This window comes from Lipophrys pholis (genome assembly GCF_963383615.2).
Source record: "Lipophrys pholis genome assembly, chromosome: 13".
Lineage (NCBI taxonomy): Eukaryota > Metazoa > Chordata > Actinopteri > Blenniiformes > Blenniidae > Lipophrys > Lipophrys pholis.
Genome location: NC_137632.1, coordinates 15,883,729 through 15,906,902, shown reverse-complemented (window position 1 = coordinate 15,906,902; position 23,174 = coordinate 15,883,729). Strand labels below are relative to the sequence as shown.

Below are 23,174 nucleotides of genomic sequence, written 5' to 3'. Positions count from 1 at the left end.
GCAGTGTGTGTGTGTTTGTGTGTGTGTGTGTGTGTCTGGCAAAAGGAATCAGACCTTCTCCTAAGACCGAGGATCATCGGCTCGACATGGCATTGCATATTATGATAGTGAGATACATAGACACCATGATTGGATATAAAACTACAAACATGTTTGGCCTGGTGTCTCTTAGTAAAGCTTACTCCAACGGATTTATCATTGTGATGGTGGTGGAAATAGTTGATTCTCTCTACCCACAGCAGCTGAGAAGAGAATTGACAATAACAAAATGAAAAAAAAAATAAAAATCACAAGTTGTAATAACAGTGATACAGCAGAGCGTTGTCATGCCTACCTGTGGACAATAACCTTTACGACACCTGTGTGACTCAAGATCAGCTTCTCATCCTGAAAGTTTAAACCATTCGTGTTTCCTGCTGAAATAAGAGCATATTTTATTTCATACGCTACAGTACTTTGTATATGTTTGTACTAATTGTTCTTTTCTGTCTTTCCCACAGAAATTCTGAGTGGAGGTGTGTATGTGGACCAGAATAAGTTCCTGTGCCATGCAGATACAATCCATTGGCAAGACATTGTGAAGAACCCACGGATCCATCCTGTGGTGGTGCCCACCAACAGTAGTGTCACATGTAAGTAAACACACGACAGCACAAGCATTAGAGTTTACTGTGCATTTTTCTATCAACTTTAAATCAGTCAGTTTGGTATTTGTTAATTGGTTTATTCTCAAAAGTGATAAGTGTATGCTGATGACACATCTGAGCTTATTGTCACAGGAAATCTTTGACAGCAAAATTTCTGAAATCAAAACTTCCCACACTTTTTAGACTTTTTTCCTCCTCTGCCTGATATAGTTATTGAAAGAAAAAAAACACTTTAAAATCTAATTTAGACTTCTAAGATGCATGCCACGGCTGAATCCTTTCAGATTCCAGTAATTACATATAGAAAATGCTTTTATTCATCGATTAGCATAAATGACAATCTTCCTAACAGCGAACTCAAAATTTTTTACAAAGAAGACAAACTGAACCCCCCCCCCCCCTCCAAAAAAAAAACACTTTAATGATTTCATCTATAATGACCCTGGTTGATCCTTTACCTTTACTGGTTGTAGGCTTTACATCGGTATGACACAATCTGGCTAGATACTTTATGACAGCCTTATTGACTGGTGTAATGGGAAACCAAACCTGCCTGCTGTTTCTGTGTGTTTACTTCTTATACAGAACAAATGGCATCATTTGTTAATCTAAATGGACCATTTTAGTTGTATAATCTAATACTTTGTTATTTGGTCTTTTAAACTTTTTTTTTTTTTTTTTAGCATAAGAGTTCACTTATATAGCACTTTTCTACTATGAAAGCAGTCTCCAAAGTACTTTACACCGTTAATCACATTCACTCATTCACACATGCATTCACACATCAACAGAGCCTGCTACCATGCAAGGCAGTTTAGAGTTCAGTGTCTTGCTCAAGGACACTTTGACTTGTGGGGAGGGGAATCGAACTGACAATCGAGCTGTTTTGATGCAGGCATCCAGATCAGTGTAGTTCTACCATCGGGTTCAGTGATGACCAATCATGTTCAATGCTGCCTAATATTTCTCACTCACTGACAGGTGCCATGATACAGACGGAGTTGGTGTTCTTCACTTCCTCTGGTCAAAACGTTATTGCTGAATGGCGCATATAAAATTAGATGTGTGACCTAATTTGCCCCAATCCTTTTTTCATTATTTTTTCAAATTACAATTCTTTAGCTTTATCTGACACATTTTCAATCCCATATTTACAAGACTCCAAACTGAAATCCATCCTAAGGTAAATGCATTCACATCCACTTTATTTGCTCTTGCGAATCACTTTCAAAAACAGGCTCAGTCATGGTAAATGGTGACTTCAGAATTTCTCTAAAGAAGAAACGCAAAACATTTGAACCTGTTCTCAGTCCAGTTCACGTTTAATGGGTGAGTCTGAGCAGCAAAACACCGTCATTACAAAATCGCCCCTTGACCCCATTGTGTCACTCTGCTTATCATAACAATGTCTCAAGCCTGGCGTTCTTGTTACATTAATGCTTTACTATAGCCGGCTGGAAGATGTGTTAATGATGGCTTTGAATATTGATGGGATTTACTTAAACACACTTAATCTATTGGTGGGTGGGGTGACGATAGAGGTGGTTGCAAGTAAAGATGTATTGAGTCCCCTCTTGACCCATTTCTGTTAATTCACTGACTAAGCCTCTAAGCAGTGCTCTTCTTTTGTTAGTAATTTAGTGTTCAAGTTGTTTGACATTTAAATGCTTTGTTGTTTATGTCAGTTTTTTTCTTCTTTAAAATGTCTCGTTTTACAAATACAGAACAACACAATAAAGTGCATTGTCATTATAAAAAAAAAAAAAAGCTTTTACATATGTCCTTGGATATTATCTCAGAAGACTTGCTGAAGACTTCAGTTGCATATTAACAGCTGCAAGCATTGATATTCCGCTCGATCACCGTCCTCCCTGCAGCCCCGTTAGCCCTGGATCGACCCTGACTGCTGTGCAAGTCTCCTATCCCCACTAAAAGATCAAGGGTCTCCCAAACTTGTAATCCCCAATTGATAAGATAATCTCTCTTTCATTCTTTCCGGGTGGCACAAGAGTTATGTTGTGATTATGTGACACTGCTGTGGCGGGATTGTGTTTTGTTTGTGTTCGGTGTCAAAAAAATGGAATTTCAAAGTGAATTCATTCAAGATTCTTTTGGCCCGCAGCAGCCCGGGCACGGCAGCAGTCTCGACATTTTAACCTTCAGTGGCTGTTTTAAGAAAGCTGTTAAAGATTATGCTTCAGGAAAAGAGGTGGCGCAGGTTTATTCGAGGTCGTTGAGAATTTAGAAGTTGAGATAGTGAAGGCCGTGGACAGGGAAGGAAAAACTCTGACTTCACAAGGCACCCAAGCTCACAGGAGAAAGGAGATATATCCAAGTGTAGCCGAGGTTTCGGCACACTTGGCACTGTCAGACAGCCACCTATATTTGCCTGACATTTATATTATTATCCTGTTTGTACGCTGCTTTTCATACAGCCAACACTGTCAAACTCCTCCTAAAGCTTTGTCAAAGTGCTGGTTTAAGGGAAACAGTGCAGACATAAAGACAATGGAATGGGGAAGGACATAAATATACAGGGGCAGACATTAATTTAGCAAAAAAAAAAACAAAAAAAAAAAAACACAGTAGTAATGAATCAGATAGGGGTAGTTTGTGGATGAAAGAGATATAATCTGGCTCACAAACAAGGAGATAGAGGAGGGTAGAAGATGGAGAGGCGCGTGTTGGGCAGTAAAGTCAGTCAGGTGGTAATAGCTCTCATCTGGAGAGGCTGATGGACAGAGGACAGCACTTGTGCACTTATCCAGCCTCCCCCCTCCCCGGCAGTCAATTACTAGATGGTCAATTAAGTCCTCAAAAAAAAATAAAAAAAAAATAGAAAAGGCACTAGCGGAAGCTCTGAGAGTATGAAGCAGCTTTTATCTCAACCAGATGTGCTCTGGTTTCATTCTGGGCTGATTTAGTGCGAAGTAGCAAGAGGAATTGTCTTATTTTCTCAAAACAACCTGTGTCAAGTTTCTTGAAGAGTTTGTGCCTGGAACAGCGTGTACCAGTGAGAGGAAGAGCAAACCTGTTACAAAGACAATACATTGTGTATTCTGTCTCGGATTCAGAAGAGAACACCTGAAGAGGTTTTCATTTGGAGTGAATGCATAAAAATTACATGACTTTTTAAATTATCTCAAGCAAGAAAACCTGTTGAGATTGCATTAATTAATACAAATATTGTCACCGTAAGCTTGTATAATTAACTACACAACTGTCCTACAACCAACATTTCCTGCAGACTTTGTTTATTACATTAGATTTTAAGTACAATAATTATGGAGCACACCGAGTTCTCTAAATGCATTCATAATGAAGCACTGTTTCTTAACACCAACACTTTCAGCTAATTTAATCATGTTTCATAAACACAGGCACACAAAAGGAAGTTGTATTCCGAGTTAAGCAGACTGATCAGCTCCATTTTGATGGGTTAGGGTTAGGATTCAATAGTTTTGATTGGCGCTAAGTGGGTTACCTGGTGACAGACACCAGCACAGCACCTCTTAACAATATTATAAAGTCGAGCCAAGTCGAATGATTTGTTAAGAAGCCAATTGAAATGCTAACTCTGTTTTTCTTGACATTTATGCAGGTCAGAAATGCCATCGTTCTTGTAACGGCCGATGCTGGGGACCCAAAGAGGACGAGTGCCAAAGCTGTAAGTGCATCATTATTATAAGTACACATGGTTTTCTACCTGTTTTCTCACGAACTGGGAGATTATGACGTCGCCAATGATTTTTATTTAACTCAGTTAACATGTTTGCCAACGTTTTATCACCGTGGTTCAAGCTCATTGTCAAAATATCCTTTTTTCACTCTATTATAATTGTTGTCATAGAAACCGACCACTAGTTAGAAGGTAGTAAATTGTTAGCAAGTTTAGCACAATGGTGCTGAATGAACAAGACAGAGAGGAGGAAGCTTCTGAAGGTTTGTGGGGACTGGGAGATTTTTCGTCACGTCGCAAGGACCCGTTTACTGTGCTCTGTGCTTTTACCACAGTGATGGACCCACATTCAAGCCAACTATGATATGGCTTCTTAGAGTCTGTGGTAACTGGTTTTGTTCTGCCAAACTTAATGAAACACTGATGCGCCAGCAAACCAAATGACTTTTGTATTTCTTGTGGAATTTGTTTAATTTTCAAGCTGGGGTTACAAAGAAACACTTTAAATTTAACTTCAGGACAAAAATACAGTAGTTCTGAGTTCATTTTTGAAGTTTGCATAAAATAGAATAGAATGAAATAGAATAGAATAGAAATACTTCATTAATCCGAGTGGGGATTTTTTTGAAAAATGTAACAATGTAATTAGTCACAGAGAAACAGTAATTGTTCCATTCCAATTTCTTTTTTTTTTCTTTGTGGGAACATGCGAATAGATTTAGACTATCTAAGAATTCTTGTAACAGATTGAATTTGTTTATTAATTATATTTATTATCTACATGCAGGAAAAACTGAGAAATTGATGGGCATATGTTAGGAGATTAAAAAAAAGAAAATGTTACAAGAGTACTAATTAAATGAAATTGGTTAAGGAGGAAGACACAGACCTATGATTTCTGAAGATTTCCGTCCCTACAGTGAAGCACAGTGGTGGAACCATCATGCATGATTTGGAGCTGCTTTTTTAAAATCTGGGCCAGGACCATTTGTCACCATCGAGTAGACGTGTGGATCGTAATGGACTGTATAACTGAGCGGAAGCGGTACAAAACATGAAAATCTGATCTGCTGCTCCCAAAAGTTGAGGTTATTGCTGCAAAAGAAGGTTTCACAAGCCAATGAGTCCAAGGTCTGCCTGCGCTTCCCAGCAGCACTTTGAATGTCCAGTTTACAAAAACTAAACATATGTATATATATATATATTTTTTATTTTTTCAGCCTGTTTAGCTCAAACTGGTGGCCAGATCTTGTCCTTGAGTGTTGCCGACACAGAGCCAAGTCTACAGTGCAAGTTAAAACACCACACTTTGGCCACCCCTGTTAGAGGGAGCTGCCAAATAGACCCTTGTTCAGTGGATTAAACACTTTGAGATTATGTTCAATGTGTACAAACTTAAGGCAAATATAGCTGAGTGACTTGTCAATCGGATACAGATCAGTAGACTGTATCTCAAAAAGTATTCCATTTGCTTACATATCACAATGTGATAACATGACATTATTAGTCTTTCGGCTGTTACTCAGCAATACATTGTATTTAATATGTCTGTCCGCATGTCTGAGAAATCCTGAATATAAGTACCCCGCCTGTGAAGCTAGTTTGATCATGACGATAACTTATGTTGCTTCTCCTAGAAATGTGAGTAAAAAAGATTTTTTTTTCATTTAGTAATAAGAAAAAAACTATTGCAACAATCCATCCCCTGGCTCAGGTTTGTATTTAGATGAATAGCATGTTATCTGAATATTTGCTTCTCATTAATAGAGATGCTTACTAAAACACTATCTATAACTACATTGTGGCGATTGTTTTATTGTGCAGCTTTATAATCCCTAACTAAATTTATTCCAGAGGTGTTTCCATTTTGAAAGAATGGGATTTCAATGTCATTTTACCACCAAGCGGAACTATAATCCTTGTATTATAATTCACTTGTGAATCATCTGTGGCATAACTCCAATTTGTTGAATGTTGTATCAATTGCACCCTGGAATGGAGGTCCGGTAACTCCTTGGGATTTGACACAAGGAGGAAAAGTATTTTTGCAAATTTCTTTTGGGTTTCTAAATGTCAACAAACATGAGATAATTTTAAAAAAAAAGCGATGTTAAGAGTATGTTTGTCCCTTAGAATTTGAAATAAAAATCTGACATGCTAATATTCCACTCTATAGAGATCCGTTTATTGACTGAAGATTTAAGGTTTCAGGCAAGCTATAGCCTTGCCAATCAGCAATAATTATTTGTCCATCACAGCCCATTTGTCCATCTGTGCACATAGTGCATTTCCCCTCTTCTACATCAGCAGATACATAAAAAATAAAAAAAATATGAGCCGGTCTGTAGTCACTGTCACAAATGGGATTTTGTATCAGTAAAGTAAAACAACTAAATCTTTATTATTATTATTATTATTATTATTATTATTATTATTATTATTATTATTATTATTATTGCCCTCCATTGACCAGCAATCACTGGCTTCTGCTCATGCACGAGTAGATTGACAATAACAACAGAGACTGAGACTTGGTAGTTTGATAGTTGACAGGCAACTCATAACAACAATCCAACTTCCAACTATTGTTCGAGGCACGTGTGTGTGTGTGTGCGCATGCGTGCGTCTTTCATTACAAGAACAGATAACAGCATCCACTATGGGCTAACATGACACTACATCAATTTCAGCATTTCTGCCATTTCCATGAAAGTGACCATCATTATTTAGTTTCAGTGCAATCCACAGAAACTAAATAAACAGCTTTACCTTTCACCGTACTAATTCATATTTAAAATGACATATTTTATGCATTCTGTATCAGAAGCTGACGGTAAGCGTGTGCTAACGTCTCCTCCACAACACTAAGGTGTTGTTGTGGTTTTCTTGCAAATCTATTTTAATAATCGCTCAACCTCAGAGCAGAGGAAGCCTTGCACTGCCGCGATCTCTGGTGACAAAGCCATTGGGGGCACGAAACCAGTCGGGGCGCGGGCCATAGGTTGGGAACAACTGCACTGCAGCATTCTAAAGAGCTGAGAATTGAGAGCGGCACCTTCCCGATTCCATACTTTTAAAACCGTGCAGAGCATTGGTTATATGGGAGCAAAATGAAATTGTACAAACACAAGTACAGGGTATTTGTCAAGGGTGTCGGTGGGGTTGTGGGGGGTGGTAGAGGGGTAGGGAGGTGGGGTGGGGGGCTGTCAGGGGAGAAAGGAAAAGAATAGAGAGAGATTTCAAGAACACTTTTGCCATGGTCAAGCACAGTTGTGGAAATGCAATGCTTTGGAGTTGTTTTTCAGTCCATGGTCCAGACAGCCTTCTACTTGAAAGGCATCAAACCTTGGGTGGTCTGTAAATAAACCTGGCCCTGGGTGGAATTGTACCCACGAACAAAACAGTAATTTCAACAATACAACCGAATGGATGAAATCTGTCAAGAAGTATTGACCAAAATATAAATACATAACAACATACAAAAATACAGATCTTGTTGCAATGGTTAAACAATGCATAAACAACACATACAGTATATACAGATAACATTAAAACTAAAGTAAATAAATAAAAAAATATCTATGTACACACTTTAAGTGGGCAGTGAAACACAGGCAATGATAATCAAGCAGAAGATGACATTAAACCAAATTCTGTATTGGCTTGGGATCCTATCACCGTGATAGAAACAGATTGTGCTTCAGGTGGTTCTCACAGTGTCAAACCGTTTTCTGAAGGAATAAGTTGTGACAACTTCATGAAAGTAGCAATAACTCTCCATTTGTAATAATCAAAGATTATAATCCTTCATCCCTCCCACTAATTTGACTCCTGGTTCTAAAATTCTCCACAAAAACACTGTTATTCCCCCCAGAAAATGTGATTACCTGTTTAAAGACGGCCTTAAATTGGATATTTTCCTGACAGTTCGTCCAAATATGCACGCATTCTCACAAACTATAGTACAGCCAGTTTGGTTTTTGTTTAGTCACAGAAATCCCAGAAACTGATCTTGGCAAGTAGTTAAAGATGTTGAGTACAAAGTGAAATGTAAACAGGTGGTCATCATTGGATTTCATGTAAGATATTGTTCTGTGAAATATACTGCACATAGATAAATTGATGATCCTCCTTTGTTGGGTTGACCATCTTATTTCAAATACATCATTGCTATTATATCAAGTATTAATTAGAAACAAATCTTTCCTTTCTAGAATAATTAAATCAAGCTATCAATCATGAAAATAATGTTTTATGTCAGATAAGCAAACATAACAATTGACTTAACCAGGGCACATCTGGTTTCCAAATTTGTATCAAGTCTTCAGTAAAGTTTCCTTCCCTTATGTTTCAATCGCACAATCTTCTTTGGTGGCAGTGAATATGTGCTGCTGAAACTCGTCACCACCGGAGAGTAACGTTTTCCCTCTTAAAAAAAAAAGTATATACTATTCATGAAGTTCTTTTGGGAGGCACTTTTAGGGAAAAACTGAAAAGATTTGCTCATGTAAATAGGAACTGAGAGGCAGCGGTCCCCGTGACTGATGCTGCTGTCCACAGTCTGTTCAAATGGAAGCTTCCAGGCATATTTCATGAGATGGATTCTTTCTGTATTTGTTGTCACCAGCCTTTTTTTTCTTTTTTTCTCCTAAAGTGGAAGTTTAAAGCAAAATTGATAAACAACATTGCGTCTTTTCCTGGCAAGGTCATTTGTTTGACAGAGTGTCTTTTGAATAAAGCAGGCCGTTTCATTTTAGCCCAGCCACGGTTAATGGAATGCCACTGATGGCATGTTAGGCGCCGGGTGAAGTGTGCGTGTGTGCCTGCATGTTTGCTTGGCAACTTGTCCGTGGCTTCTATCGATCACAGCGATAGCATCTTGTCGCAACGATGGAGAGTGGGAAGCAGAGCACCCACCGAAAGACTAACACACACACACACATTTCTGTTGCTTTTATACACCACGATTAGGGCACTCATTACATGCGGTTGAAATGTGAGGAAATCAAATAATTAATATATTTATATATTTAATAGTAAGTCTGATTTAAAAAGAAAGAAAGAAAGAAATTCCCCCCCCAAAACATTTTCATAGTAAGGTCTCCTCCCACAACTCATTTTGTGCACTTGGCTATTTGAGATGCAAAAGCAAGTTGGTTTGCCGGAAAGTAATAACAAGGAAGAAAGGGCGCTGACAAAGTGACAGTATGTTTTTAGGGAACTCTTGTTGCATCGAGTGACAAATGAGATATTGCTGTGACGTGTAAGCTGTAAAACCAGTCAAAACACTTAAGTAAACTCGGCTTTTCCCTACAAATTTTGAATTATTTTTGTTGTTGTTTTTATCAGAGACCATTAACTGTATGCACCCCCCCCCCTCCCCTTTGCTGCATTCACTGCTTTATCCAAACCTCTGTAAGATTTGATTTAGTAATGTGCTCAAGCTCGAGCTTATGAATTCCCTCCGCTGTCTCTTACCAGCTACCTCTATCCACAGACAAGAAATTGTATGTACATTTACATATAGCTGTCAGAAAGAGAAACTCTCAGGCATACGGTGGCCCATATGATCACAAAAGGCATATGAGGAAGGGGTGGGCAGATGTTTGCTAAGACGGTAGCACTCTAGTCAGATAGGAAACCGCTATGTTTCTGTCACATCCAGCTCGAGACCCTCAGGGGAGCACACAGGAAGTCGGAAACGTGATTGAATAAAGCTGGTCGGTGGTAGCAAATGCTTCTGGTTCAGCTGAACCGATCACATGCAAATACACACATAATGATGGAGTTTTTGCAATATGGTGCTATTGTTCCACTTATGACCGATCGTCAAGCACTGGGTCTGGTTTTGAGAAATTGAAGTATTTGTTTATTTTCAAGCTTCACCTCGATTCCCACAGAGTTTTGAATTGTGGAAAAAGTGACCTGAATAGTGCCGAATGCAATTTGTTGCGGTTGTGCCAAGGGAGCAATGGAAAATTTGTGTGTTGAAAGTTCTATTTTTACGTCCCACATAAAAAATAAATACATAAATAAACAATGACTTAGTTTATTTGTGTTGGTTGTTGCACTGGTGCCAACTTTAATGATAAGGGGGTCAACATTTCTTTAAATTTGTTGGTACTTTTCCCAGCATTTTGTTTTATTAAATTTTATTCTTTTTTTTTTTTTTTTTATTAAAATTGTAACATTGAATTTTATATTTTTGTGAAAAAATCTATATATTTTTATGGTTCCAGGGCTGATTGTTGTATAAGTGTGATTACGACAGCTATAAATGCTAATATAAGCAAGTAGCTTAAAAACTGCTGTATATCCATAAATACTTAAATGTTCCTCCCAAAAGCTATAATGAGGAGTATAATATTCCACATTACAAAGTTTGGCTATAAAATGATTATCTGCTACACAGTGCAATGTGGATTTCACAACAATATGTTTGGCTGCATTTGGTTGTGCTCCACTGAGCTATAACTATAACATACATTAGTGTGTACCAACAACAATGTCACCCTGGACATCATTGACGTAGGACACCGATGGCTTCAGGTTGAAGATAAACCAATCAAACAAAGAAATGAGTTCATTATCTATGCAAGAGTAGGCCTGTTGTCATCATCCAAACCATCTTTATTTTTACAGCACAATACAAAAAAAACACAAAATAAAGAACATGATAAAATCTTGCACACTTACCGAGCTGAATCCACTGTGTGCCGATTTGTCTTTATCGGCAGTGCCAGTCAATAAAAGGATAATACACTTGCCCATATGTAAATTCTCACATACCTAATTCCTAGATAGTTTATGTCAATGCTCCCTGACTTATATAGACGAAGCACAATATGGTAAAGTCGCCTTTGTGATGTTAAAACTGTCAATCCATGGTCTGTGTGAAATGATTGTAGGTGTGCTTTGCTGTGGGCGGTTATGGGGAAAAGGCCTCAACAAAAAGATTGTGTCTTGCCACATTCCAAGACGCTCACCAGATGCCTTCATTGTTTACATTGACAACAAACTTGCAAACCACCAGTGTTGGTGTCTATGAGGTCATAACTCATCCTATGTATATATGTGAGACTCCTTACTGACCTGGATCACAACATCTTCCCATAGCTGTGGTGTCTTTAAGAGCAGTGATGTGTTGGTCCTTTCCGAGGTTGGAAAATCACCCGTGCTGTAATTTTACAAGTCAATGGAGGTTCTCCAGTCCGGGACTGAAAAAGCAACATATCGCACCTCCTTCAGTAGAGACGAGTACACAATTCCAAATTACATACCATATATTCTGCCTGTTTACTCGGTACCGTCCTCATTTCGGAATGTGACCCATTTTCAGTGATTGTTTTCTCCCGATTTCTATTCCAACCGCGTTGTGTTCATTACTGTTGCATATCAAACGTTCTTTGTCACTCCGCAGTAACAAAGACGGTGTGTGTCGAGCAGTGTGATGGCCGTTGCTTTGGTCCCTATGTTAGCGACTGCTGCCACCGTGAGTGTGCAGGTGGCTGCTATGGTCCTAAGGACACAGACTGCTTTGTAAGTGAACACACACACACACACACACACACACAAACACGCTTTGAAATTCTACAAGGAGAAAAAAAAAAACTGCACTCTGATTCCAGGTTTTCATAAATCAACACATTGTGTTCTTTACTTTTAGGTTTCATCGATTCTCCAAGAAAGACTTAATCTTGATTTATTTTCCTTTTATTGATTTACAAGTTCCAGTTTTGTGTCAAATATCAGAGGACGTTTAATGAGCTTTTCTTTCTGTAATGCATGTCAGTGTTAAAATTCTACCACTTCTACTCGTCCCTCCTGAGTTGTTACCGTGTACTTTTTTAAAAGATTTTTTAATTATCTCTGCATGTTGAACTTATTATTAATTTTGTGACTCAAACTCTGTCACGTATGGCGTGTCACTAGCAGACTTTGAAAAAGAAATAATCTCGTTTTGCTCTTCGTTTTGACTTCAAAAATAGGATTAAACATAAAGGGCTTTTGAAGTTCTCCCTAAACTTCACACCAAAGTTATCATTGTCTCTCATCAAACTGATATCAGGGCTGTGATTGAATCGTCTCTAAAATAGACATGCATAAGCCACAACATTATGACCACTGGTAAAATGAGTAAAACTGTTTCATAGCATTTGTCATTGGGGGAGTGAAAGCTGATATGTGTGGTCTGGTGAAAAAGGAAAAGCTACTGGAGCTTAATGTCAACGCTTTCTCGGTTCTGGTATATAAACAGCAAAATGGGAAGAGCCCCAATACTAGGGAGGTGGTCATATTATTGTGGTTGACAGCGATACATATATGGAACAATTACCTTTAGTCATTTTGGTTTGTTTGTTTTTCTCTCTCTCTGGCTGACATTTATTATTTCGAGACAAGTCGAGAACAAATACACTGAAAAGTAATTTAAACAATGTTCCAGTTGAGAAAACAAAACCCTTGATTGACTCCTATCAAATTCATTAGGCTGTGTAATGAGGTACGGCGTGAAATTCATGGTTCAGTACATTGCTCTTATTTTGGATCACGGTTTGAAGTGTTTTTAAGACAGCAAAGTAGAAAAAAATAATGAATGCCTAATAATTGTGTTATCTACACATCCGGAATGTTCTTTACCGTTCTTAAACCATTCCCCTTTTGTAGACACAATGATTCTGTGTCTGGCATTGTGTTTCCAGAAAACAAAACGTGTTTTCCTCCCCGTTTTCCTAGATAATCTGGACTTTCATTGATGCAATTAATTTTGTATGCTTTTTTTTTTTTAAATTTTCACTAATACCATCTGTGGTTAATTTAGTACCGTAAACACAAGTAAATGTGTTAATGCATGCTCTCCCACACCCCCCCCCCCCCCCCCCAAAAAAAACCCTCCTCTATCCAATATAGTAGTTGATTTTGAAGTTTGCTTTGTGCGTGTGTTTGCAGGCGTGCACCAACTTCAATGACAGTGGGGCTTGTGTGACCCAATGCCCTCAGCCATTTGTCTACAATCCTACCACCTTCCAGCTGGAGCACAACCCCAGGGCCAAGTACACCTATGGAGCCTTCTGTGTCAAAAAGTGTCCGCGTAAGTCACACGGTCCCTTACGGCACTCGCCGGGGTCAGTAAACAGTTGCAAGCGAAGGCATGTGAAATCCCTCATCCGCATTGGTGCTGTGGCGGATAAAAGCAACCACTTTCTTTCTGTTTCGCCTTCACGTAAAAAAAATCAACAGGATGCACACAGCAAGAGCAGCGATTTCATATCGAGGTAGCTCGAATTACACTTACTCTTTAGGACTCTCAGCATTCTCATTACTGCTGGGAGATCATTTTTCAATTCGAGCGCTGCTAATATAAAACAGCTTGTTATATGCTCTCCCGAGATAACCTGTGTAGAGTCCGCCTGAGTTTTTGACACTTTGCAAAAGTGAGGATATCTTCAAAAAGCTGTTTAAAGGTTAGGAGTTGGTGTCATGGTTGGGAATTAAGCAGGTTAGGTTGCGGTTTGACATTTAGTTAAGGTCACGGCGAAAGGAATGCATCGTGTTAGAAATATTGAAGAACAAATATATCTGAGCGTTCCTGTCTTTTAAAGCCAGCGTTTAATTGACATAATCGCTCAGTACAAAGTGGATGGGTGGCATATAGTTAAATCCCCTGTGCCAGTAAGTCGACATATTCATTGGAACCAAATGTTAAATCCCTTTATATTACAGGAAAGTTATCATATTATATTTCTTCACATTAACCACTAAGAAAACAATATAAGCTGTAACGTCTCACCTTGATTTCACCTTTCGAGAAATGGCGAGACCGGATCTATAGAAATTATGGTTTAACTATCATAAAGAATTCCAATAAGCCAGAGCTGCCAAAATAACTTCAAAGGGGCTGAAGTGCTTCTTCACATCTGTGGATCTCTTCCTCGGAAACAGAAACTTTTTTTTTTTTTTTTTTTTTTCTCTCGTCCAAAAGATACTTTTTGGAAGTCGATTGTGACGGAGGAGCCAGATATTGAATGTGTCTTTCAAAACTCTTTGATAGAAGTTTCACAAGAATAAGATGTGGTGACAGTCTGATGTAACGGAACATTTTGGCCCAGACAGATTTTATCCACTTGTGCCTGGATGTGTTTTGCCAGAAACATGATCATCTTTACAGCCTAATGTTTTTTATTAAAATCTATCAGCGGCTCAAGCCACATGTCATATTTATCTCTACTTGTATTATCTTCATAATAACAATCAAAACATGTAGTCACATTTATAGCGACGCCTATTTTTCTTAAATGGAAACCAAAGGATATTTTTTTTACAACTGATTTGTCCACAATGGATCAAAGTTCAAGTGAGAGTAAAACCTTCACCAGGTCCACCGGTAGAATTAGAATATATTTATGTTGCAACGTGTCAACACTTTTTAGAAAAGCCTGCGATGAAAAATTGACTGGCCTGAAGTTGTTGTAACGTGTGTTTTCAGAGTAGATAAGAGGATTTGTTTTGCATCCATCCTGTCATCTCTCTAGGCTTTGCACTATATCGGTACTTCCTGCATCACTACCCTAGTGTGTGCGTGCTCCTGTATCCTTCACTAATCATAACACCAATGAGAAAAAGGCCAATCAGAAGGGTGGGGTGTAAAAAGCAGTTGCACACAAACCAGTTCCTTGTACATCGACTAAAATGACCATTCAAAGATAGTAAGTGGAAATTAAATTTTTCTGGTTTTCTTATTGGAAGTAGTTCATACGTGGCCTCTTTAGTGTCTCAGTTTCATTATATTGTATCGACTGAGTGGATTCTTTATTTTTTCAATTTTTTTTGCACAGCTTCATTTTCTTGTAATTATACCATCTTTACAATGGCCTTCGACCCGCTAGAAACTACTAACAGTTATGAATATGACCCGCTCACCCTCCAGTGTGGGCTGGATCATGAGAAAAACAATGAATTAAAATGCACAGAGAGTGAAAATTGGACAGAACATTAATAATCACATGGGGACTTACACACTAAAAGGTCAATATAAAACATTTTAATCTGCATTTTTGATTTTTTTGTTTGTTCTGTTTTTAAGACCAAACAATACTCAAACATTTTCTCACACTGAAACAATTGACAATTAATAGGAATAGATTCTTTGTAATAAATGTAAAACTTGTTCCGTCTACTAATGCAATTCATGGCCAGTCTCAGAGCTTTGCCCTACAAAGCAACAAAATGACTTTCAGCCATTATTTTCAATTTGACTTCCTGCAATTTGCCGCCAATTGCTGCACCGTACAGCCCTGCGTGACAAACTGCCACTTCCTGTATCTGACCTTTACAATGAATTGTTTTTGTGTTTTGTTGTTGTTGGTTTTTTTTTTTTTCCAGATAACTTTGTGGTAGACCATAGCTCCTGTGTGAGAGCATGCCCCAGTAACAAGATGGAGGTGGAAGAGAATCGCATTAAGATGTGCATCCCTTGCACTGACATCTGCCCAAAAGGTAAAACATTAAACAACCGGTCGTCTTTTTCTGACTCCCCTTAAATATTGTGGATTCCTTTTTGTCCTAGTACTTGTTTGTGTATCAATGAATTTGCCATTGATGATAAATGTATTCAAACTAATAAATATCTGTGTTGACTGTGTTTCGTCCAGCATGTGATGGAATTGGTACAGCCAGCTTACAGACAGCCCAAACAGTGGATTCCAGCAACATTGACAAGTTTGTCAACTGCACCAAAATCAATGGAAACCTGGTGTTCCTCATTACTGGAATCAAAGGGTGAGAGCTGAAACTGTTTCACATGCATCTCATCTTTTGTCGGGCTGATGTTTATTTACTTGGAAATATTCACACACTATTTTATCTTTATAGTCAGTTGAAGACTCTTTCATCTAGTCACATAAACGTGTTTAGCATTCAGTTAAGTGTAGAAAAGACCACAAAAAAAAAAAGAAGTGTAAAGGGAATTCCCCTGTGAGAAGAAAGCTGAGTGTATGTTTCCCTCAAATAGAAAGTGAACATGTCTGTATTATTTCTAGATGGAGTATCTGTCCAGTATGTGTGCATGTATTTCAGTGTGTTTTCCGAGAGAAGACACACACTTTATCAATTTGCTGTGATATTCTGAATAAGCTTGCTTTATGTAGGGATATGTGCAGCCTCTGAGTATGCTTTGATTCAAGTGAATGTGCCATTCTGATCTGCCGTCGTCATCATTCACAGGGACGTCTATCATAACATTGAAGCTTTGGACCCAGAAAAGCTCAATGTGTTCCGTACCGTTCGAGAGATCACTGGTGAGTAACACACATAGATACGGACAAACTTTACTCTTAACTTCAACTCTTTTCTTCAGCTTTTTATGCCTTCCGCGTGGTCCATGTGAGTGTGTGTCTTTGTGTGTGTATTTGCTCAAGTCGGCTTCACCTCCTTCCCTTGAGAATGTCCACAGCAAGGACAGACATCGCAGCATAAGATGAATATCGTATGAGTCTTTCAATCTCCTCCTTCTCTCTGCTGCGTCTCCCTCTGGGAGTCTCTTGCCTTGAGTCCCACAGTCCCAGCTCTCCCTTCACGCACCATGAAGAAAAGATCCCGAACATGCGGTGCGCATCGTTAATCCTCCAGCTCCCCCATGCTACCGCCACTTTTAAGCTGCATGTGTACTGTCATCTCTTCTGCTCGACATTTGACAATGTGACATCGTTGTCTGAAAGAAACCTCATACCTTTGATATCAGCGCCCCCCCCCCCCCCCACCTCAAGGAAATATTGATGCTGAAATATTTTGGGGTAAATATTTCTTAGTTAATAGGTTGGTTGCAGAAGGGAATTATTTAAAAAAATATGCTTCCTGTTTGATTGAAAAGCACTTTGTTGACAACGTTTGGTACCAAGCAAGTCAACAGCCGTATCTAGAATACACTTTCCATCTTTTAATAATTGATGCTAATGACTCTTTAAATGTAATATAAGGAGGTGATAAATGTGCACAATTAGGGGTCAGGATAAATGCAGTAGTGTTGGGAGCAGTTTTCTTACTTGCTCATTATGTAGCTCCTACAGCTCTGCCATTATCTGAATGTGATTCAAAGCACTCCACCCGGATAAGAAAAGATGCTGGTCTGAACCAGAATTTTAATAATGCTTTGCAGCAATTGACCACAAGAAAAATAACTAGATTATTTATCTGGATGATCAAATTGGATATAACAACAAAATGAGAGGGAAACACGAGCAGCTGTATCCGCTGAGAGTTGGAATAGTTTCTACTTACAGGAAAACAGATGGTGCAAGGCGATGATTTGTTAAGTGTATTTACCCCATAATAAGCTTATGTGTTTGCATAATAATAATAATAATAATAATAATAATAATAATAATAATAATAATAATAATAATAATACATTAATACAACACATAAAAGACAAGAGAAGGCTTTTTTTTTTTTTTTAAAAAAGGTAGGTTTTTAGTGTGAGTTTAAAAACATCTGTAGTTTCAGAGAAATGTGTGGTTTGTGGTCTCTATAGTCTTTTTGTGAAACAGATGCAAAAATTTTAGATACACAATATGAATGCAAAGAAAACGCTGCCTTGCATTTGATTTAAATTTCCCCAGATGAAATCCAGCGTTTTGACTTTCCGTCTCCCTTGGCTTGTGGTGGCCGTTGGAGAGCAGGTGATGGGGCATAAACCAGTGGCCATGTGTCTTCCGACACGTGTGTCAGCTCAGCTTGTCATCTCTCCGAGCTGTCAAAGAGAACGTGACTTCTGACAGAAGCAGCCACCCTGCCTCGCTGACCTCAAGGTCACGGCTGGCGTTGCTCTCGCTTTCAAATGAGTCGTGCAGGCAGACACTTCTCACCGGCCACATGTGCACACCCATCTCTCGCTCTCCAATTCTTTTCCGTCTCGCTGCCTTTCACTGCTTTTTTTTCCCCTCTTCCCCAGGATCTTCAAAGACATTTCAACCGGTCAGAGTGGGCGATCAACACTCACCACTTAGCATAAATGGGTTTGTCAGTGTTTGGACTCGGGATGTAATCACCGCAGCTTATGAACTGTTAGCCTTTGCTTGTGAACTCATTGTGTTCTCTGTTAAGTGGTTCCACGGTGTATTTCACTGTTGGATCTGGTATACTACTGATGTGGCTCTTAGCAGGGCAAGATCGACTGCTGGGTGATCTTTACACGTCCCTTTTCCTGCACAAATTGCTCATTTGCAGGTGAAAAGATGGCAGACCCACCATACCGTAGCACAAAAGTCAGTATCTCTTCCTAAGATGAATTCAGCGGCACATACTATAGCGCAGAGAATGCAGTTTCGAGTCCATAAATTGCCATTTTTATTCCAGCTCTGAAATAGCAAATATGCCCTGCTGCCACCCCATGTGTGTGATGATCTAAGATGCAAACCGGCTGACCCGGAGATGTGATGTCCGTTACATGTACTGGATTCAGTACACTGCAATCCTTCAGCACCACCTCTCTGCCAACGTGTTAGCAGGAAAAAGAATAAACAAGAAATTAACTACACTTATTTGATTTATTTCAAACTGCTGTTTTTGCTTTGTTTTCTTACTTCTTTTTTATTTTCATATATCAGATTATTTTCCCAATTCAAAAAAAAAAAATAAAAAAATAAGAATATACATTACCATTCTGTGATTCACACCAAAGCCTTTTTTTTTTTTTTTTTTTTTCAAAAACATAATTTATGAGATGTCTGCTATCTTGTCATACAACCACATAATTGTCGAGACTTTATTGCTATTGTTGATATATCATACAGTATTTCCCTCTGGACACTGAGCAAGGCCAGTGCAGATTCATCCATCCATCCATCTGTCAAACCTGCTTTTTTTCCCAACTTGGAGAAGCAGTGTCAATCTTGAAGGTCAAAGTACACACTGGGCAGGTCAGCCATCCATTACAGGGCGAACCCAAAGCCACATACACACTCTTCTGCCTCCTCCAAATCAATTTTGAGATACCAATTGACCTCATGTGTTTGTGGACTGGAGTTGGAAACGAGAGAAGATATTCCTGCTGTAAGGCGAGAGTGCTTTAACCAAACATTGTATGCTGATCACAGCCATGCATACTGATCATTCACAGGCCAAGGCAGATTAAAACTTTAAGTAATAGGGTTCTTGACACACATTTAATCATATTGGTTGCTGTTTTTATTATGTGTTAGGTGTTTTTGCCGGTGAACGGCTTGAAGAAGCTTCCAGGAGTTCTGCTTTTTTTTTTTTTTTAAATGCTTTAAAGTGGTTCCACAGTTGACTTTTCAGTTGTGTGTTGCTGTGGCAACTAATTTCAGCGGAGCACCCACCCACTGTTTATTGCACGCAAGCCTTTTTTTTTCACCATTTTGTTTGCTGAATTTTCTTTTTCATTTTTTTTTTCATTTTTTTTTAGGCTTAACCTAGTATTTTCTTGCAAGTAATATAACTGTTGGATTCCTATCATAATAAGCTGTGTACCCACTGGACCACATATAGGTGCCCTCTTCAGTGTAGAAAATGTAGATGAGATAAACCAATGGCCAGTCATTAATGCCCCTCCTACTGAGGATACAGATCTCTATACTATATGTACTGTTTAGTGTAGGTGAGCAGCTCACAGAAGCCCTCTCTTTTCACCACACTTGTGAGTACCATTAAACTGAGGACTACATTCGTTTCATGCTGGGCTCTCCTCCCCGGTATCTGTCCAAACATCTTGCAACACAACTATTGCTTTATTTCGTTTAAGTGTTGTGCACATCACCTATGGCCACTTGGTAGACCAGCTCAGGAGTTTAAATGATTTTTTTTTCTCCTGATACATTCAGTGCTTTAGGCTGTGCATGGACTTGTTTATGTTCACCAAAAAAGCAGTCACCACGGCCATATCAACACAATCCTTTGGTTTTGCGGCTTATTGTGGCCTACATTCCCCTGCACCTTAAGCCTTGAGTGTTGTTGAAAAATACCATGGATTTTTTTTCTTTTTCTTTCTCTCCCTCCACGTATATACAATTTAGCTCTCCCTCCGGGCAGCTTTGTTTGCTGATCAGAAGCCTGCATCACTGGTCCTCAGTTGCAGATAGTTCACTTTGTCATCCATGGCCTCTGGTTGGCAGGTACTGAGATGGGATTCATAACGTCTTCAGCACAATTGCCTGTCTGCCCTGTCGTCACCGCTGTCTGGGATGATGCTACAGCCCAAGTGTTCAAAGCAATCCTGTACATCTGCAGTGGCTCCCTCTGGCCAGACTCTGACCCATTTTCTTGCTACCTTGTTGAAACTACTTAAGTTGTGGTTCTTTTACAGGGAGTCAATATCATACATATCAGTCAGATAGACCGAAGCAGGGTGAGGAGCCGTTTGCCCCCCCCCCCCCATCTGCAGTCCTGATGGTATGGACGAGCAGCAGTGCGCTACGAACTTTGACACATTTACATTTGTACTGTGAATTTTATCGGGCTGGCTCTAATGCGAGTTTATGAATCCTACTGTGACAAACTCGTGACCTCGAGTATATTTTGCCTGGTTAGTTTCACAATAAGTATCTTTGCCCCAAAAAATAGAATAAATTTGATAATGAGCACTAAACCTAATGTAAGTTAATGAAAAACACAAATTATATCACCATAATGCTTCATTATATGTCCCCGTGAATTTTTTGCCTCGTATCTAAACATTTGTACTTCCAGATCTTGTGCTACGTGTGTCTTATGTGCTGTTCGCACAAATGCCACATTAGCACGAGCAAGTGTGTGGGGAACCTGTCGGCTGTTATCTCGATTAGAGAAAACTCCCACCTCTCTGAAGTGGCTCTATGGCAGAGCGGTGAGGTGTCTCAGCACTCCAGGTTTTGTCATTAAGACAATTAGTGTCGGCAAGTACAGCCTAACGATTCCATAGCATGGCTGCCTCCGGGTTGAGAGACCCTCACAGCGGCATAAAGTGCACGCCATGAGAGACAAGGTGCACAAATAGCAAACGTGCAATTACATTTCATAAACAAGCATTTCCCCAGCAGTTTATCAGCATATATATACACTTTTTTCTGAAATGACCCTCTATATGTTGCAATTCCTTAGCATGGAGCGGATTGTTGTTCATTTTCATCATAATATATGGATTTTTTTTTCCTGCGACTTGTTGGTTTGTAACAGTTGCCGACCTGCATAGGGATTACTCTTAAAATATATTCAAATTCTGCCCTTGTTCATTTGCATGACCCATGCTAGATGTTTTTTAGTTCGTTTTTTTTACAATTTCCTAACTTCTTGTTGTTGTTTTATCATTTTCTCTTCGGACTTTCCTAACAAGCGTATATCCAGACCTTGCTCCTGCTCAGCTGGGATTGACATAATACACAAAATGCTGTCCACAAACTGATAAAGGTGCTGTTGAAGGTTATCGCTGTCTTGTCTATGAGCCAAGAGAGCTCTTCTTCCTCTGCAACTCTGCTTACCTTTCACCACCATTCCTCCTGTTCTGAGTAAACAAATTACGCATCCTCTGGGAGGAAATCACACAGTTTAATATAATGGAGTCAGATACTGTTCATTGATTAGACAGTGCACAGTAATGCCCAACCCTCCCACCACCTCCCTTTCTTACTTTGTTCTTTTGTCAAAAAGGAAATGCAACAGCAACTGCTGGTCTTGGTGAGTTTTATGTGCTGAAGAAATTGAGTGTTTTCTCATTTCTTACATTCATCATATTCATCGAGACATCTACCCTTTTCCTTCCCTCTCCTCTTCCTTCCTCTCTGGATTTTCCCCCCTTGGTCTCATAGCCTCATCCAATTGTTGTTTGTCCTCTGGTGCTGGCTTGGGGATTGCACTCCCCTACTGTTCCGCCACTAAATATTTAATATTCCTGAATCCATTATTGAATATCCTAAATGAGCCATAGACATCTCCTCAGCTTTTCATTTAATCCTCTAAATGATTCAGCAGTGGAGAGCCTGATAAAGGAAATGCAAAAACATTGATATGTCTGACTTTGCTCCTGACATAACTGGCACCACCCTCCTCTGTGGATTTGTACATTTCTTTCTGGTTTAGGAGTGCTTGGCTGTCTTCGGATGAGACTCAGGTGTTACTGTGGCGCTGGAATGTTCCTGACAGGGATGCCATGTCTCCTCTTTCTCTTTATTCCTGTCACTGTGTAAAATGAACAGTGTGATAGACAGGTGAGTCCAGTATGACAGTGACTCATTATAAACTGTGTGTGTCTGTGTCCCCACTTAGGCTTTCTTAACATCCAGTCTTGGCCTGACAACATGACAGACTTGAGTGTGTTCTCCAACCTGGCAACTATTGGTGGAAGAGCTTTGTACAGGTACCTGATGGAAAAAAATAAATAAATCACATATTTGACGGTTGAGTGCACAATATGGAGTATTTTTTGTTTGAGCATTATGTAAATATTCAAATCAATTTACTAGACAGTGACACAAGTGAAAATAAATGTCATTATGTGATAGTTTCCCCGAGCATCATTTTATGGGAAAGTATAAAACTAATGCTACATTTATTTTGTTGTTTTATTCTAATTAAAAACGATCACCTTGTACACCAAGGGTAAAGAAAGGGTGTTTTTCCTATACAAAGGGGCACAGCGTGTCCCTTTTTATGGCAGTGTAAGAGAAATTGAAATAAAAAATGCTGTCAATAATTATGCAATCAGCACCTAGTTTAATATGTTACTTTTTTTTTTTGTGTGTCTTCTATGATTTTTGTTAATTTGTTGTTATTCTGGAAGACTCATGATAAAAGTGTGTTACCAAATATGTTGGTGTGCTACTATAAAGGGTTAATATGTGAACGCTATATCCTGGATTACAACC

The 23,174-nt window shown here is 39.0% G+C and overlaps 1 protein-coding gene across 1 annotated transcript in view; it reads left to right on the top strand.

Moving 5' to 3' along the window:
- erbb4b (erb-b2 receptor tyrosine kinase 4b) overlaps window positions 1–23,174 on the top strand; it is a gene marked incomplete at its 3' end in the record, with an annotated part of 315,584 nt that overhangs the window by 203,277 nt on the left and 89,133 nt on the right. The window contains exons 4-11 of the mRNA XM_080477811.1: window positions 501–632; window positions 4,249–4,314; window positions 11,747–11,865; window positions 13,273–13,414; window positions 15,706–15,819; window positions 15,975–16,101; window positions 16,546–16,619; window positions 22,576–22,666. Coding sequence (XP_080333937.1) covers window positions 501–632; window positions 4,249–4,314; window positions 11,747–11,865; window positions 13,273–13,414; window positions 15,706–15,819; window positions 15,975–16,101; window positions 16,546–16,619; window positions 22,576–22,666 — 865 coding nt within the window. The remainder of the gene's footprint in view (window positions 1–500; window positions 633–4,248; window positions 4,315–11,746; window positions 11,866–13,272; window positions 13,415–15,705; window positions 15,820–15,974; window positions 16,102–16,545; window positions 16,620–22,575; window positions 22,667–23,174) is intronic.